Below are 15,843 nucleotides of genomic sequence, written 5' to 3' on the forward strand. Positions count from 1 at the left end.
TCCTACAAGAGCAAATGGAAGTGCTCAAAAATCATCTGGAAGTCTGTTGGGAGCCAGGCGGTTCCAAGGCAGTCTCAAAGGGCAAAGCAAGCCTTGCTGCGTGTCCTTGCCCAGGAGCAGATGTGGCAAGGTCTAGGCTGGGGCTGGGACCAGGTCCCTGAAGGAATCAAGGTTTCAGTTCCTGGGAACTTATCTTTTCCCTCTGAAGAGCGAGGAGTATCCATTCCAAGGCTTCTGCTCCTCAGCCTGAGGCACCTGAGCTAGCCCGTGTTCCCCTTGTGCAAAATGGCTTCATTAGCTTCTTGCTGACTTCAGCTCACTGTATGACAGGCTTTCAGCTATGTCCCATCTTCTCCCAACAAACTGGATAGAAGATGCACTTCTTAATAAACTTGTTTGGCATAAAGACACACCTTTGCAAGACTTCCTGAGTCCAGCTTTCCTATCACCTTTACTTTCTGAAGACCTTTGTACTTAACATACTGCTAGGGTGTGATACACGCTACTATATGAACAATTTCCAGGATTCGACCTGCCGGGGCCTCACTTCCCCTAGCAGCTACCAACATCACTTCATACCCGAACCAAGGTTGTCAATAGCAGAAAAGCCTCACTAAACTTGCCTGCAGAGAGTTTCGCAGGCAAATTCTCATGGTCACTCACCTAGAAACATCTCACTGGCACAGGAGACAAGCCAGTGTCAGACACCTCCCCACTAGTCCCCCCACTCCTCTCCACTCCATTCTAATCCCGGAATATCTTGCATTTAAAGTGATGAAGATGTGGGAGAACTGCCTGATCTCACAGGGATCTCACAGGCCAGGCCTTTGGCTGTGAAGGTTCTGCTGGCAATCCTGTGCTCCCACATGAGGAGCATGTTCTAGCAGCTCATGAGTGCTGCACTGTGATTCCAACTCAGACCACTTCAAGACACTGTGGTCCAGAGGCACTGCTGCCAGCTGCCGGGCTCCAATACTCGGTGAGTTCCAGGCAGGATTAATTTGATGGTCATGAACATTGGTGTCTATCTATGAAGAATGCCAGGGTGCTGTGCCAGCAGGACCCACATGCTCTCAGGGAGTGCTTGAACACACTAGCCTTATGAAACGAGAAGGACCAGCAGCGGTCTTCAGCGTGTGGATGAGGGAATAAGACTATTTAACTCAACTCTGAAGGGGAAATGTTTTTATTTCCTTCCTAAAACAAATATGAAAATAACAACTTGACATAAGCTGTTTCAGTTTTTGAATTATCTGTTCAGAGATGTTTTGTAGCAACCAAAACCACAATGAGGCATTGCCAGTGAGAGAGCCTGGCATTGGCACTGGGCAGCTGTATTTCGGTATGTCAGCCTGACCCAAAACCACAAAGGTCAGCTGGCTGTTCTGCCTGAAAAAAAGCTTTTCAATATTTTTAAGACAGAAAATTCTCTAACCCTTTTCTACCTGATGGGTATATGAGAGAGAAAAGAAAACGAACAGATCAATACTGTTCAATGGGAGCAGAACCTGAATCTGTGCTACAATGTGAATTAGAAAAAGTATGTACTTAACAGAAACCTTATACTAACTAATGAAACACAAAGCCCTCTAGTGCTGAATTCCACACGCGGTGACAAACACGGGCTTAGGTTGCTCCATAAAAGGCCTTGCTTTCAGAGATCCAAGAAATAGTTATGACACGAAGGAGCCGGGTCTGTGAGCTCTCTCACCAACTCTGCTAGCTGTGGCACAGTCTCTGATCATGAGGCAGCACATGGAATGGAAGCTTTGTCTCTAATCTGCACTCAAGAAGAGCATTTTAGCAAAACTCTTACAAGCAGTAAACAGTTCTGTCAGCAAGTTAACATTCTCGATACGGCAGCACATCCCCAGACAGCGCCAGCAGCCAGATTAAAGACCACAGAGAGCGGCATCTCCTTACCACCGAGCTAGGAAATGGCTTAATGGACTCCCATTCAGGAAGCAATACTTTAAAGTATAAACCTTATACACTAGCTTCCCGGTCAGCAGACTTTTCAGACTCCTTGTGAACAGAATGCTAAAACATCTTCAGCTGTAGTGACGGCATGCAGGGCTTTGATTTCTTCCTGGATCATTTTGCTCATGGTCCACTGAAAACATTATCTGCGGTTTCTCCTCAGAGAATGGCTGCTCAGGAAAGGGTCTTCGTCATCGTCCTGAAGCGACACAAATGTTACATTATGTCAGCAACCACTTATCTTCTGCTGAGCCAGAGAGAAATAGCATCAGGGAAATCACATTATTTCATCTATTTCCTCTGACACTGTAAAATGTAAATGCTCAAGCCAATTCTCTGTGTATTATAATAAAATCTACCAGGTCTTGTGTGAGAATGCATGTATCTATAAAACACAATGCATACAGTTCTCCCAGTCACAAACCTTAATAAAAGCAAACAAGGTATAGGAACCAGGAAAGACACTATTAAGTCATTTCTATTCCATCCGTGAAGTTTTCTCATGCACATAATTTTGTTCTTACTGTTATGTGTATGCAAACACATGTATGGTTGTGTGTCCTGTCAGGACAACTTCACGGAACTGGGTTTCTCCACCCACCCTTTGTGGGCTCCAGGGCTCACACTCAGCCGCGAGGCTTGCGCAGCAGCAGCTCCGCCCACTGAATGTCTTGCTGGCCTCAATTACCTCATCACCATGTTTGCCTTCTTGGATATTCAGCCAAGAAACAAGGAAATCCCAGGGAAAAGCCCCAAGTCTGAAGGACCGTGATTTCCGTTTCCTGTCACCTACTTCATGACAGAGTACATTGCTTTCAGCCCAATGGAGAAAAGAGCTGAGCAAAGTAGTCTTTCAGCTTTTGCAGGAAAATATAGATGATATATTTCCGGTGTTCCCAGGCCAATAGGACATAGGCTACAAGCATGGTAAGAATAAATATAAATATCAGACATTAACTAAGAATTTAATGAGAATGAAAACACCTAGCTGGAAAGATGGCTCAGAGGTTGAGAGCACTGGCTGTTCTTTCGGAGGTTCATTTCTCAGCAACCACATGGTGGCTCAGAACCATCTAGAAAGAGACTTAGTGCCCTCTTCTGTCATGCAGACATACATGCATGCAGAATAGTGCATCATAATAAATAAATGAATCTTAAAAACTAGGAAAGAATTAGCTGGACCTGGCGGCACAGATGTGCCATCCCAGCCGCTAGGGAGTCTGAGGTGGGAGGGTCACATGTTCAAGGCCTGTCTAAGCTACAGAGAGAGTTCAAAGCCTTGGTAACTGTGTGAGGCTCTGTCTCAAGGTAAAGAGAAAAAAAAAAATTCTGGAGTTATAGCTCAGTGGTTGAGAGCTTGCCTAGCATATGCCAGACCCAGGGTTCAAATCCAGTCATAAGGCAAAAACAACTAGCAAGCCTTACATAAAGCCTGATTATATGATCTGAAGAAAGATATCACTAGATGGATTGTTTTTTATAGCTACATATTCGAAAGATAAGTGTTTATAAATTTGTTTCCATTAGGATGTTAGTAAAAGCAAGTGATTATTTAGTATTAGACTTATGTCTTATGAAGTTCTTTAGTGAGAAATGGATGCTTTGAGGATCACAAATTTAACTGTTTTGCTGATTCACTTTCTCTACTCTCCAAGGCAGGCCTTGTTAAAGACACAGAAATAAAAGCAGGCAACGTGCCTCCAGTTCTTCTCCGTACTTAGATGCAAAAGAATACACATACATTTTATTTTCTTCTGTGTGTATGCATTTTTGTACTCAAATGCATCTGCTCATAAGCCCTGGAGCTCACGCATCCCCACAGGCCAGGACTAGGATTACAGGGATGTGCGTTTCGGACACCAGGTCTCAGGTCCTCGTGCCTGGGCAGCAGGTCACCAGGCCGTCCTCTCACCCTTGGTGTCATCTCCAGCTCTGCTACCCACGGACAGCGGACGCGTGTCTGCTTCCCTACTGGCAGCAACATGTCACCATTCAATAGGAAGACTCAACTCACAGCCAAGGTGCAGCAAGCCTGGCAAGCAACTGCAAACCCGTAGCTGAGACACAAGGAACATGACAGCCGCGCAGAGCTGGAATACAAAGTCACTAGGAAGTCCATGACCCGGGGATGTACAGCAGACAGTCATAGAAGAGAGAGCACAGCAGTGAACGCCAGGGGCTGGGGACAGAAGTAAGGACACTGGGACGTGTTTAAGGGACACACGGGGTTTTACAAAAAAAAGTTCTTAAGGTCTGTTTTACAACACAAATCTATTTAATACTACCAAGCTTCATTTAAAATGGCTAAGATGTGATTTTTATGTTATGTGTTCTCACTAAATTATATTTTTTTAAAAAAAATAAAAACTAAATGAAAGTGAAGAGAGGCTCAACAAAAACATCTTCTACAAAGCCTGCGGAGGTTCAGTGGCAGCTGTGTGGGAATGGGAAAGGCCAAGGTCTGTGTTTCACAGCTAAGTCCCTCTGCACTAAATAACAGACGAACACAGGAGAGGCACGTGCACTTCCTCCCACTCCTTGGGAGTTAAAGCCAGTGAGAGCTGGGTAGAGACCAACACTATCCTTGCTGAGTACCTGTGCTGAGGTAGCATCTGTCCAGGGTATGAAACACGGTAGGTGCAGGGAGCATTTCACCAGGGTAACCTTAAAAGCCCTACACCAGCATCACCCCCACTCTCCAAACACAAACAGCAGAGCTAAAAGAAAAAAAACCAACCCAGCTCTGATCCCATTAATGGGCCAAATGAGAGCAGAGAGAACTTTGTGCTTTAAAAACCCGCAGGCCTTTACAGGTAATTACACTGACGGGCACTTACTGATCTTCAGAAGTACAGGTTCCAGCATGGCTATCATGGAGTCTAAAAATAGAACCTGCAATGCTTAGTGAGTGCTCCCCACTTACGTCTCTAGACGGTTAAGGTAAGAAAATGCCAACGACATAACCATTACCTCATCTGATTCAAAGTCAACCCCCTTGGCTGTCTGGCTCTGGGACATCCGTTTGCTAGATGTTGTGCCCGGCCACCTGCGGAAGGGAGAAACACCAAGTGTGAATGAAAACATTAGAAAAATGCACTACTAGTTACCACTGAGTACAAACAACACACAGCTTCCTTCCCTCTGATAGCTATAGTAATTTTATGTATCTGTGTGCACTAAGGGATAATATACTAGGTATAAGAACTGTGTGTGTTTTTGCATCCTACAAGCTCTATTTCTCTGAGGAGAACAGCACTGTTTCTCTAAAGTAAACATTTTCTAATAAAAAAACAAAACCTTAATGGTAAGAAAACCAAATCCTAGGTATGTTACCCCCTTTGCACCTAAATTTCCTCATCTGTCAAATCGGGAAATGTTTATTTTTTTTAAAGAGCTATACGCTTAAGCACTAGCCACGGTCTGCCATGTTAGCACCAGCCAGGCGCTGACGCATGTTACTGCTATGGGATCAGCTCCCCTCCACAGCCGCAGTGGACAGTATGTTCTCTTCACAGCTACAGAGGATCTTGGGACAAGCCCACCACTCTGCAGAGCATCTCCACCACATCCCACAGCACTTGCTCTTTTCCATAAGCACTCACAATCAAGGGACTGAATCACAACTGTCATACAAAATTATGAACTAATTCAATTATCCTTAATGCAGCTGTAGGTGTTCAATCCCTTCTAGGACAATTTAAGTCACCTAAGTCTGCAACCTTATCAAAATCTGCAATGTACCATCAGACCTAATAGAATGTGAAAATAGTAAGTATTAAAAACAAAAGAAAAAGGGGCTATAGTTTATTTTCTTTAAAAAAAAATACATGATGTATATGCACCAGGTACACACAGTGCCCAGAAGCCACATGGATCCTCTTGGAAGTAAAGTTACAAATGATTCAAGAGTGAGCCAGTATGTGGATACAGGTTGTCAACAAGGGTGCCAAGAACGCTCAATTGTTGAGTTACCTTTCCAGCCCCTTAAACACCTTCTTAAGTAGAAATTTTTATTTATTAATTAAGTTTTAAGTAAACAGTATTTGCCCAAAATGTTAATACATAAAAGAAAACAGTGATTCAAAATAGTTTAATAAATATTCCAAGTGACTCAATTAGGAACTCCAGAAATGAGTAAGTCTACATGAGCCACTTATGTGCTAGAGTAAGTTCATGTCAGTCAGGTAAGTACTCCAGACTAGGTCTATGTCAGCACATATGTATTCAGAATAGGTCCAGCCACATCAGTAATACAGAGGAAGTCCTGCCAGACACATAACACTCCAGAGTGAGTCCAGTCAAACACACAAGTATTCCAGAGTAATTTCGCAACAGCCAACATGAGTTCTAGAAGTCCAGCCAGACACAAAAGTACTCCAGAGGAAGTCCAGACATAGAAGAACGTTAGAGCAGTGGTTCTCAACCTTCCTCCTTTAATACAGTTCCTCATGTTGTGGTGACCTCCAACCAACAGATCTCTCATTGCTATGTCATAACTGTAATTATGCTACTGTTATTAATCATAATGTAAATATCTGAAATGAACCCAAAGAGGTTGTGATCCATAGGTTGAGAACCACTACTCTATAGGCAGTCTAGCCAGGCATACAAGTTCTCTAGAGGAAGTCCAGTCAGACACAGAAGTACTCCAAAGTTCCTACTACCCTCTTCACGTGTTTGGCACAGCCCTGTGTACAGAAAGCACAGAAAAATTTATATAGTGAAAAACAAAGCCAAAATCTAGAATTAACAAAAGCATTCTCTATTACCGAGGAGACAATCTTTCAAGAAGAAAAGAGCTGGGTAATACAGACAAGGGGACATGAATCACAGGCTGTTTTTCAGAAGAAATATAGCAATGCTGAATCATTCTATTTTTCATTTCTACATACTTTGCTAGATGAAAAGAATTCTATTCATCCTCTCTGGCATAGAAAGATGTATTGCCATAGAACTCTGGATCATTGTTGCTTTTGTTTTTGAAGGAGGTAGGTCCCAGGCCTACCTTTGATCAGCCTTGGAGCTGGTAGGAAAAATGTCATCTTCATCAGACTCATCCACCTCAATAGTCTACAGAAGGGAGAAAACAAAGCAACAGGTTCATCCCAACATCTGAATTAAGTAACGGAATATGAAGACATACATGTAGGTATGTGTATAGGCAAACTACATAAACGCTCGCAATTACCACAAACTCAGCCATGTGTGTGGCTCAGCGGTAGAGCAACTGTCTAGCCATGGGGTCTGATCTCAGCTCTGGGAGAAAAAAGTAAGCCCAAGCTGACTTCCACCAAGAGCCCTCTCCCTTCTCCAAGCCCACTCTCTTCTCTCTTCACTGGCAGTTACCGAGGCAGGGCCCCTGAAGGACACAGGGTGCTGAATGACAAACACAAGTGCTATGCACTCCTGCCCAGCAGCTTTCTTCCTAGGTTCTGAAAATCGATGGACTTTCAGTGTTTCAGCTCCAAGATTTTCCATAGCCCAGGCTAGTTTCAAACTTGCAATCTTCTGGTTTCTGTCCGCTGAGTGCCAAGATTACTGATTTGTGCTACCAAATCCTCCTCTCAGCTCCAACCTTAAATAAGGCATCAGATCAGGAAGTAGCACATAGGTAGGTATTGATGTTAAGAACCAACAAAGCTGTACGTCATTCTATCAGGTTCTGTGTTTTGTGTTATTGTGACCCTTGACAAGCATGGGCTATGGTTTCCTCTAACTGAAGTCAGATGAGGAAGGAGCCAAGGACAACACTCCAGAAGAGCAGCATGCAGTGTCGGGAGCTCCACTACACCTGTGCAGTACACAGGAAGTGCCGTCATCAAGCACAACTGCCTGGCATAGGAAGAAGAGTCCCTGCCTGGGTCGTCGGATACACGGACTCTGACAATGAGACAGCCATCAGACCCATTCTGAATCCTCTTCCAGAATCCCAGGGGGCAGCAGGGCCATGTTAAATGTGTAACAGGACACAAGGATCCCAACACTTGGGTCTTTAGCCCACACCGCTATGAAAAAGAGCATCTCCACGCGAGGAACACATCTCTGTGTCAGGGTTTAAAAGTAGGGCTTTTCGGTCAGCACTGCTGCCCTTGAAAATGCTACCATACCACAGAACTAATGAACTTTTAATAATGTGAACCACTGGGCTTTTGTTGTTGGCTCTAAAAGAGCCTAAATAATAATCAAGCTCTCCCCAGAGTTGACTTTCACACTTTGTCCCTATTAGGAAGTCCATAACTCAGAAACAGATTATTAAAATCAAATTTCTAGCAGTTTTCTTACCTCTGAATAATTCTTAGTGGCAGTGTTTCTGGCAGGCTGCTGTCGAGAAGATCTGAAAGCTAGCATAAAAAAGATGAAATGCCTGTTACATAGTTCTTAAATAACTCAAAAGCTCTACTCACTTTTCAGCTGGAGAATTTTAAAGCCCTATCTAATAAAACCTGGAATGATAGCTTAGAAAACCATTCTACATTCTGGAATCTGAAAAGCTGTGAAACTATATACACTTGAAGCACCCAGAGCCCACCTATACATCTCCCATTTTCCCAGCAAGTTCTAATATAGTAACAAGCAGAATGCACCTACATGTTTGCATGAGGAATGCTTTATAAGCACACCTGGACACTGAAGTCTTGTCCCTCAGTCAAGTGACCTACACCAGCCCTCCCGCCCTGCCAGTCTCACAGCTCTGCAGGCTCCCGAGGCCTCACAAACTCTCACTCCTCTCCCCTGTGGCTACACTGGGTACATGAGAACACACCAGAGGGGAATTCTACAAATCACGTATCTTTGACACACTGATAAAAACTTTCCTTATACTCTTTCATTTTGCTTTATAGAAACCTGAGGTCTGGCTAACCTGTCTCCTTGTCACGTGACATGGAAACACTAGTCCAGCACCTGGCTGAGGATTGTTGTCTCCTCGGCACTGCCATGTGCTAACACCAACCATACTTTCTTCAAGACAACCTCCACTCTAAGAGGGCAAAGGCAGACATTAAAAAGCCAAGGATTCCTTCAGAGGTGGGGGTCTTTCTACGCAGCCCAACGTTATTACTGCTCAAGCTTCCCACCTCACATTCCTGTCGGATCCTGTGCTGTCTGAAGGAAGGTGAAAGGCAGACACCCAGGTTCCATCTGCTCTCTCATTCACACACCCCACCCTACTTTCTAAAATGGAAAAACAGGGCAAATGAACAGAAAGCCGGCGAGCACAGTGGTTTCAGAGAGTGCTCTGTCGGTACTTACTAACAGCCCCCAAATCCTGAGATCCTGGAAATCAAGAAATCTTTCTTTGGATTCCTAGCTGACAACAAAATAATGAAGGAACACTTATGAAGCCAGGTAGTGTTTATCAGAAGACACACTACTTTGTAATGAAGGCCATGTACTTTGGTAATCCAGAGATCTGGTTCTGGAGCTGGGCCCATTCTGACTATCTAGCTAGTAACCACTGCCAAGCTACTTGGCTTATCCAAGTCTTAACATCCTCACCTGGAAAACAGTGCCAATGTTTTGTGCAGAAAACCACTGAAAGGATTAAAGGTGCTCAATGCCAGTTGCCTTGGCAAGCGCCCAGCAGGACGCAGCACCCATCCAGAGCTCTTCAGCGTGGAAATGGACGGAGTGGCTCAGGGCAGCAATCACACAGAAAGGCAATGGCCAAGGGTGGTTTTTATCTGCTCAGTCACCACCCTCTGCTGACTAACTTCAGTGGAGAAACATCTTGCTGTCAATTCTTATTTATAGCATGTAATCTTTTCCCAACAGTAAACAATCTTGTGTTCTATAGAGCTCGCCTAATTTCACCTACCCGCTGCTCTGCCTACCGTGGACATCTAGACGTAGAATTCCAATGATGTATCTTCCTGGGTGCTGACAGTCAGCACCTCCAGGTTAAAAACACCATATGCATATATGCATGTAACAATCAATGAAAAAAGAATTTGAAAGAACATGAAGAGGTATAGGGGAGGGTTTGGAGAGAGGAAAGGAAATGATACAATTATATTATAACAAAAAATAAAAGAAATAACTGAAAGGAACATGAAAGATAGAAATATGAAGGGGGAAAAACCCTCACCAACTTAATGCAATAAAAACGTCCTGTGTATCCATGCTAAAAAGATCAGTCATGTCTAGAGAACAAAGAAGACTAATGGGAACGAGGAGGTGACGGGGGGGGGGGGGGGGGGGGGGAATGTGCTGATCACCCAGACAGGAGCTCCGGAGCACAGCAGAGCATCTGAGGAAATGACAGCTACAGCTTTCCTGGACACAAGGAAACACCTCTATGAGCTCAGGGAGTACTGAACAGGGTAGAGAAGAACACCACACTTAGACTTCATCTGGCAACACTGCACAAGACCAGAGACAGCAAGCTGAGGGAAGAGGGTACCGCAGACAAAGGCAGCAAGCTTAGCCAACGGCTGACACCCCAACAACAGCGGAAACGGCAAGAGTCTGTAATTAATTAAGCCGAGCACACACACTCAAGCACTCTTTGTATGTCCGGTTCCTTTTTTTAATAGTAATAGTATTTTATAAGAGCCTACTCGATGCACCGGCATTGGGATCTAATTGTTTTACCAGTCAGATTTATGACCACAGCTTAGTCCCTCACGTACACTGAGGAAACCCCAGCCACTCCACCAGGTAGCTAATTTCTGCCGCATGCTTCTCTCATCCTCACCCACCCTCGCTGCACTCATTTCTCTGTATCTGGGAATCTCTCTGTCAGGAGGTAAGTGAAGCTATACTGCAGAAGTTAGCCATTCCTTAAAAAAGTTAGGAAGCACCAGTAACTCTGATGTATGGAAAGATTTCTCAGCTTTTCGTTTTGTTTTCTCAGTAGTTTGGAGATCTAGAGGGATTGGCACATGCAAGGCTACAACTCTTCTGCAAAGCTGCGCCTGCAGCCCTAAGAAACATCTCTGCAGAGTAATTTACTGACTGCAGGGAATGCGATACAAGTGAGAGTTACTAGTGAGGCACCTCTCGCCTTTCCGGGCTGGGACTCAAATGTGCCCCTACTGTCCGTACTCACCGTCTAGAATGGACATATTTCTAGTCACTGAGCATCTGCCTCGCGTAGCCGTCTCCAGCCCAGTGTCTGCAAACAGAATCACGAGGTCAGTAACAGTCCCTTGGCAGCTAAGTGAGCACACACAGGAAGAAAAGTTCAGTAAACTGCACAGAAAGCCAGCAGTGTAGGGGAAAGAGACCTAGAGACTGGGGATCAGACTCAGACCATGCTTGGTCACACTGTTCCTCCACTACAACTTGAGGACACACACCCTAAACGTAAGAATGATAAAAACAGTCATGGACAGATTCTTCAGAGCTCCTTCTGCTTGCTTGTTTGTTTTTGAGATAGGTTTCTCTGTGTAGCCCTAGCTGTCCTGGAACTCCCTCTGTAGACCAGGCTGACCTCGAACTCACAGAGATCCACCTGCCTCTGCCTCCCAAATGCTAGGATTAAAGGTGTGCACCATCACACCCAGCTCTTCAGAGCTTTTATATGATGCCACAATTTATGTTACAGATCATGTTCTCACAGATAAAATATTCTTTTTAAAAAATTATTTATTTTATATTTATGTGTATATGAGTGTGCTTACGTAAGTTTATGTACTTCACGTGTACGCAGGATCCTGCAGAGCAGAAAAAGGCATAGAATCCCCTGGAACTGCAGTCACATACAGTTGTGATCTGCCATGTAGGTGTTAGGAACTGAACCCAGGTCATCTAGAAAAGCAGCCAGTGCTCTTAGTCCCTGAGCCATCTCTCCAGTGCTTTCCTTATTCCCTAAGGACAACTAAGAACTGCTTCTAGTGACAGATTTATGGCCACACCAGAAGTCCCTGGGTAGTCATGTTCTGTCACCTGGCCCATCCCAGAGCAACAGTGCCAGCGATGGCAGCTCTGCTATGACTGCCCAACAACGTAAGGGGTTGAGAGTAGTCTCCGCTTTCAAACACGCTCATGGAGTCTATGAGTATGCAAGCACTTTGTCTTCTGATGGTCGCAATATTTTTATATATCTTCATGATCTGGAGCTGCGATTTTCCTTCCTTCGTTCACATTTGTGTCATTCTTTACTCCTCCATCCGTGAGCAAATACACACAAGGGAAGTGCACGGGAAGTTCTGAGTCACAGCTTACAAACAACTAAAACCCTGTGTTCATGTGGCCAGTCACCCTTCACCTGAGTCAAGGGTGCATGTCACAGCTACCTATGACACATCACAAAAAGAAGTCAGCAAAGAATTGTTTTAGAAAACAAAACCTCCTAATTCAATTCAGACCAAAGGACACAAATTGCAACTTTTCTTCTAGCTTTGCAAATCTGAAGTGTTGAGAGGCAAAGATGAGTGCTGACCTCGGCCCCTCTGAGACCTTCCTCTTGGTGCGGCGCTCTGTCCTCTGCCTCCTCTGCGCCCGCGGCCTCGGCCCCGGCCTCTGCTGGGCACTGCTGACAGGCTGTCATCCGAGTCATTTGCTGTCGCCTGTTCCATTATATCGAAACTCGTGTCATCGGCGCTGAAGGCTGAGGCGGAGCTCTCCGACTGCGATCTGAGGGCCCGGGCCCTGCTCATGGCCTGTGCAGTGGGGACAGCACATCAGTGCACATCAGTAGACACAGCATCCTACCCCCCCAACTCGTGCAGTCACATGGACATTCACCAACCCACTCACACTGTATGCCAGACAAGTGTAAAAGGACTGGTCTACCAGTCAAGTTCAATGACCTGTACCTGAACTACAACCTCGTACAAAGGTCACCAAGAAACTCAGTTTTGTGGTCAGCACTTTCAGAACCAGCAGTGCTGAAGACTACTCCTTCCCCTACACAATGTTTATAAAAAAGAGCTTCCTTTTTACAATGAGCTCAGAAGAAGAAGAGGAGAGGGAAGAAGAAGTAGAAGAGAAAAAGAAAAACTTGCAAAATAGCTCTTATCTCTGAGCGGTGAAATTTTAGGGTTCATTTATTTTCTTTCTTATTTTTGAATAACATTTTCCCTAAAATAATACCTTTATACTCAGAAAAACATGAATAATAAGTAATCTTATAAATTGTTACAAAAAGGCTTCTAAGAAAGAATTAACATCTTAGAACCAAGAATATACACTTTTTTCATTTTGTAAGAATCATTTAGAAAAGACAAATTTGAGATTTAACCAAACATTCTACCTCTAAAATGAACAGATTTTTCATTAATGATAGAATGAAAGCAAGTTATGCTCAGGTATCTTCACTGGATCAGGCAAAAATGGAAGAAAGAGAACAAACCCCAAACAGGTTTTTAATAAAGCTAGCAAACAATTCACTGCACTAACACTGCCTCTGAGGAGAGGTTAGAAATATAGGCGTCTACGAGGTGGAGAACCGAGAAGCTGCAAGTGTGGAGACGCAGCTCCCACAATTGCAACAATTGTCTTTCTTACCCAAAAAAAACCACTTAAGGGCCTAAGAGTAGGAGACCAGAGGATTCTTGTGCTCCAATAGGACACCACAGGCAAGGAGAGGAAGGACTAATTGATACGGGCAGAAGCAGACAGAGTAAGAGAGGGTGGTGGGTGAAGCTGCAAGGCATGGGATAGGAAGAAAATAGGTTAATTCAGTTTCCAATAGTTAGGAAAGGACTCAGGAGATGGCTCAGAGTCAAAGAGCATGTCTCGCAAGCTAGTGCCACACCTCTAAAGTAGCAGCGATGGCCAACAGCATCAAAAACCCTGAAGTCTGACTGTGATGCTTATTTTTGAGTGACCATCTTTTCCAAATTGTCTTTCTTTTTCTAAATATCATCTTTATTTTCATTTTCTTAAATATTATAGTCAGTGTTCTAATTTACCATTTCTCTGCAACAGCTTGGAATTTACTGACTCTAGGATTTTTCATCTCAAACTCAAACTCTACCCATTTTGTACCCTCAAGTCCCTGGGGCCCCCTGTTCTGCTCCATTCCTGACTAAATAGCACAGTACGGCATACAGATGAAATACTACATTGTCCATGTGAATCTGGCTCTTTCCCACTCAGTGTGCATTCAGACTTCATGCATATTGAACATGTGTTAGACTGTAATGATATGCTAATATTCCCTTTGCAGGAGGATATATATCCATGGGCTATTGATAGACACCCGGCTGTGTCTAACTTGGCTACTGTCAATCATACTCTAACAGCACTGCCATATGAGGATTCACTTGAGATTCTACTTTCAATCCCTTGGCTGTATATTTAAGCTGTACTCAGGAGGGGGCACCAGGTCCTCTTACCAGGGGGTGCAGGGTTCCAAGCTTTTCACATAGGTGCCAACACTCACACCTGTCCTTTCCTGTATGCACCCTCATTCTCTGTCCCTGGGTTTTATTCTTGCTTCTCTAATGTGTGTACCATGGTTCTGCATTATGAATACTTAGAATCCTAAGTGCTGATGGAACAATTGAAAACCTTTGAAAAGACGTATCCAAGACTTTTATCCATTTTTAAGTTGCTGTTATTATTGAATTTTAGAAGCCTTTTTAATGCAATGTAGACACCAACTCCTTGAATGTATAATTCATAAGTATTTCCTCCCACCCTGTGAATCCTCCTTTCACTCTGGATGGGGTTCAGCATCACATTTTGAAAGGATGCGCCCAACCTGTCTAAATTCAGACAGGACCTAAGATTTTATAAGCCAGAGAAGCAAGGACTGTGTGCCGGACTAAGAATAGCCTTATATTTTTAAAGGATTGCAGTGTGTAGGATGGAGATCATGGCAGCCTATAAAACCTGATCTTTCCTGGTCCTGGTCATTATTTCCAAGTCTACTTGTGCCTACAGAAATACCTGAGTTCTTCCCACATGAACAAGAAGCTCTACAGAATGTATTTTTTCCCTCTAAATAAAAGGACTCCCATTTGTCTGTTAAAATAACTGAAGCATGGTACCAGAATTTATATTCTGAGCTCAGAGATTCTGACAAAGCTGTGAATTACATCTTGGGAAAGTGTCAACTCAATTACTCAAGTCCTAAGTAGGATGCTGAGGCTGAAAACCCTGCCAGAACCCCACAGAATTCTGGAATGCTTACTGCTATGGTTTAATATGCTTTTCAGATTTCATCCACAAAGTCACACATATCGATAGTATGGTCAGGTCCTCATGAACGGATTAATCTACTCATGGGATTGATGGATTCCTAAGTTACACAGGAAGTGGCTGTTATGGAAGAAAGCGAGCACACTAACTGCCTATGTCATGCTATCTGACATCAGAACACTACAGGAAGACTCTCATTACATGCTGGTTCCATGTTCTCCAGCCTGCCCAGCTTCCAGTACAATAGCTCAAAAAATTTCTATCCTTTCTAAACTATCTGGTCTCAGGCATTTTGATACAGTAACTGAAAACAGATTAAAAAGCCCAGGAAATCTTGTTATCTGTAAATATAAAAAATATAGCTAAGTTTTAAGTTTATTCCTCTGAAGGACTCCCATTTGACATGTTCCATTCCCATATAAAGATACACAATCCCTTTTATTTATTGATTTTTGATGGTGATAGGGATGAATCCCACACCCTAACACGAGGGATTCAACCACTGACCTAAGCCCTCAGCCTCAGCTCTTATAAGAAACTAAGGTTAGTGGCTTCAATTCCAAAGGACTCAATGTAAAAAGTATTTTTATTATATGTTCAGTTAAAAGGGCTAACCAAAATTAATCAGATGATCTAAGAACTTTTCTAAGAACCTTTCTAGCACGTTCTTTTCTATTTTAAAACCACTTGTAAGATGAATGTTGGGAGCTGTGAACCCCAGATCCTGAATTTCTGGTAAACAACTTGTAATGCTTGCAGCTGCTATGAACA

The 15,843-nt window shown here is 43.7% G+C and overlaps 1 protein-coding gene across 2 annotated transcripts in view; it reads right to left on the reverse strand.

The window, feature by feature from the left end:
• Window positions 1-1,170: 1,170 nt before the first annotated feature.
• The window catches only part of Mre11 (MRE11 double strand break repair nuclease), a 45,995-nt gene continuing 31,322 nt past the window's right edge, over window positions 1,171-15,843 (reverse strand). For both annotated transcript variants that reach the window (XM_048433701.3, XM_048433711.3), the window contains exons 15-20: window positions 12,365-12,584; window positions 11,030-11,095; window positions 8,263-8,321; window positions 6,986-7,050; window positions 4,951-5,026; window positions 1,171-2,179 (exon numbers count right to left, since the gene is read on the reverse strand). In XM_048433701.3, coding sequence (XP_048289658.3) covers window positions 2,123-2,179; window positions 4,951-5,026; window positions 6,986-7,050; window positions 8,263-8,321; window positions 11,030-11,095; window positions 12,365-12,584 — 543 coding nt within the window. In that variant the 3' untranslated portion in view covers window positions 1,171-2,122. The remainder of the gene's footprint in view (window positions 2,180-4,950; window positions 5,027-6,985; window positions 7,051-8,262; window positions 8,322-11,029; window positions 11,096-12,364; window positions 12,585-15,843) is intronic.

This window comes from Myodes glareolus, chromosome 4 (assembly GCF_982192425.1).
Source record: "Myodes glareolus chromosome 4, mMyoGla1.1, whole genome shotgun sequence".
In the NCBI taxonomy this organism is placed as follows: Eukaryota; Metazoa; Chordata; class Mammalia; order Rodentia; family Cricetidae; genus Myodes; species Myodes glareolus.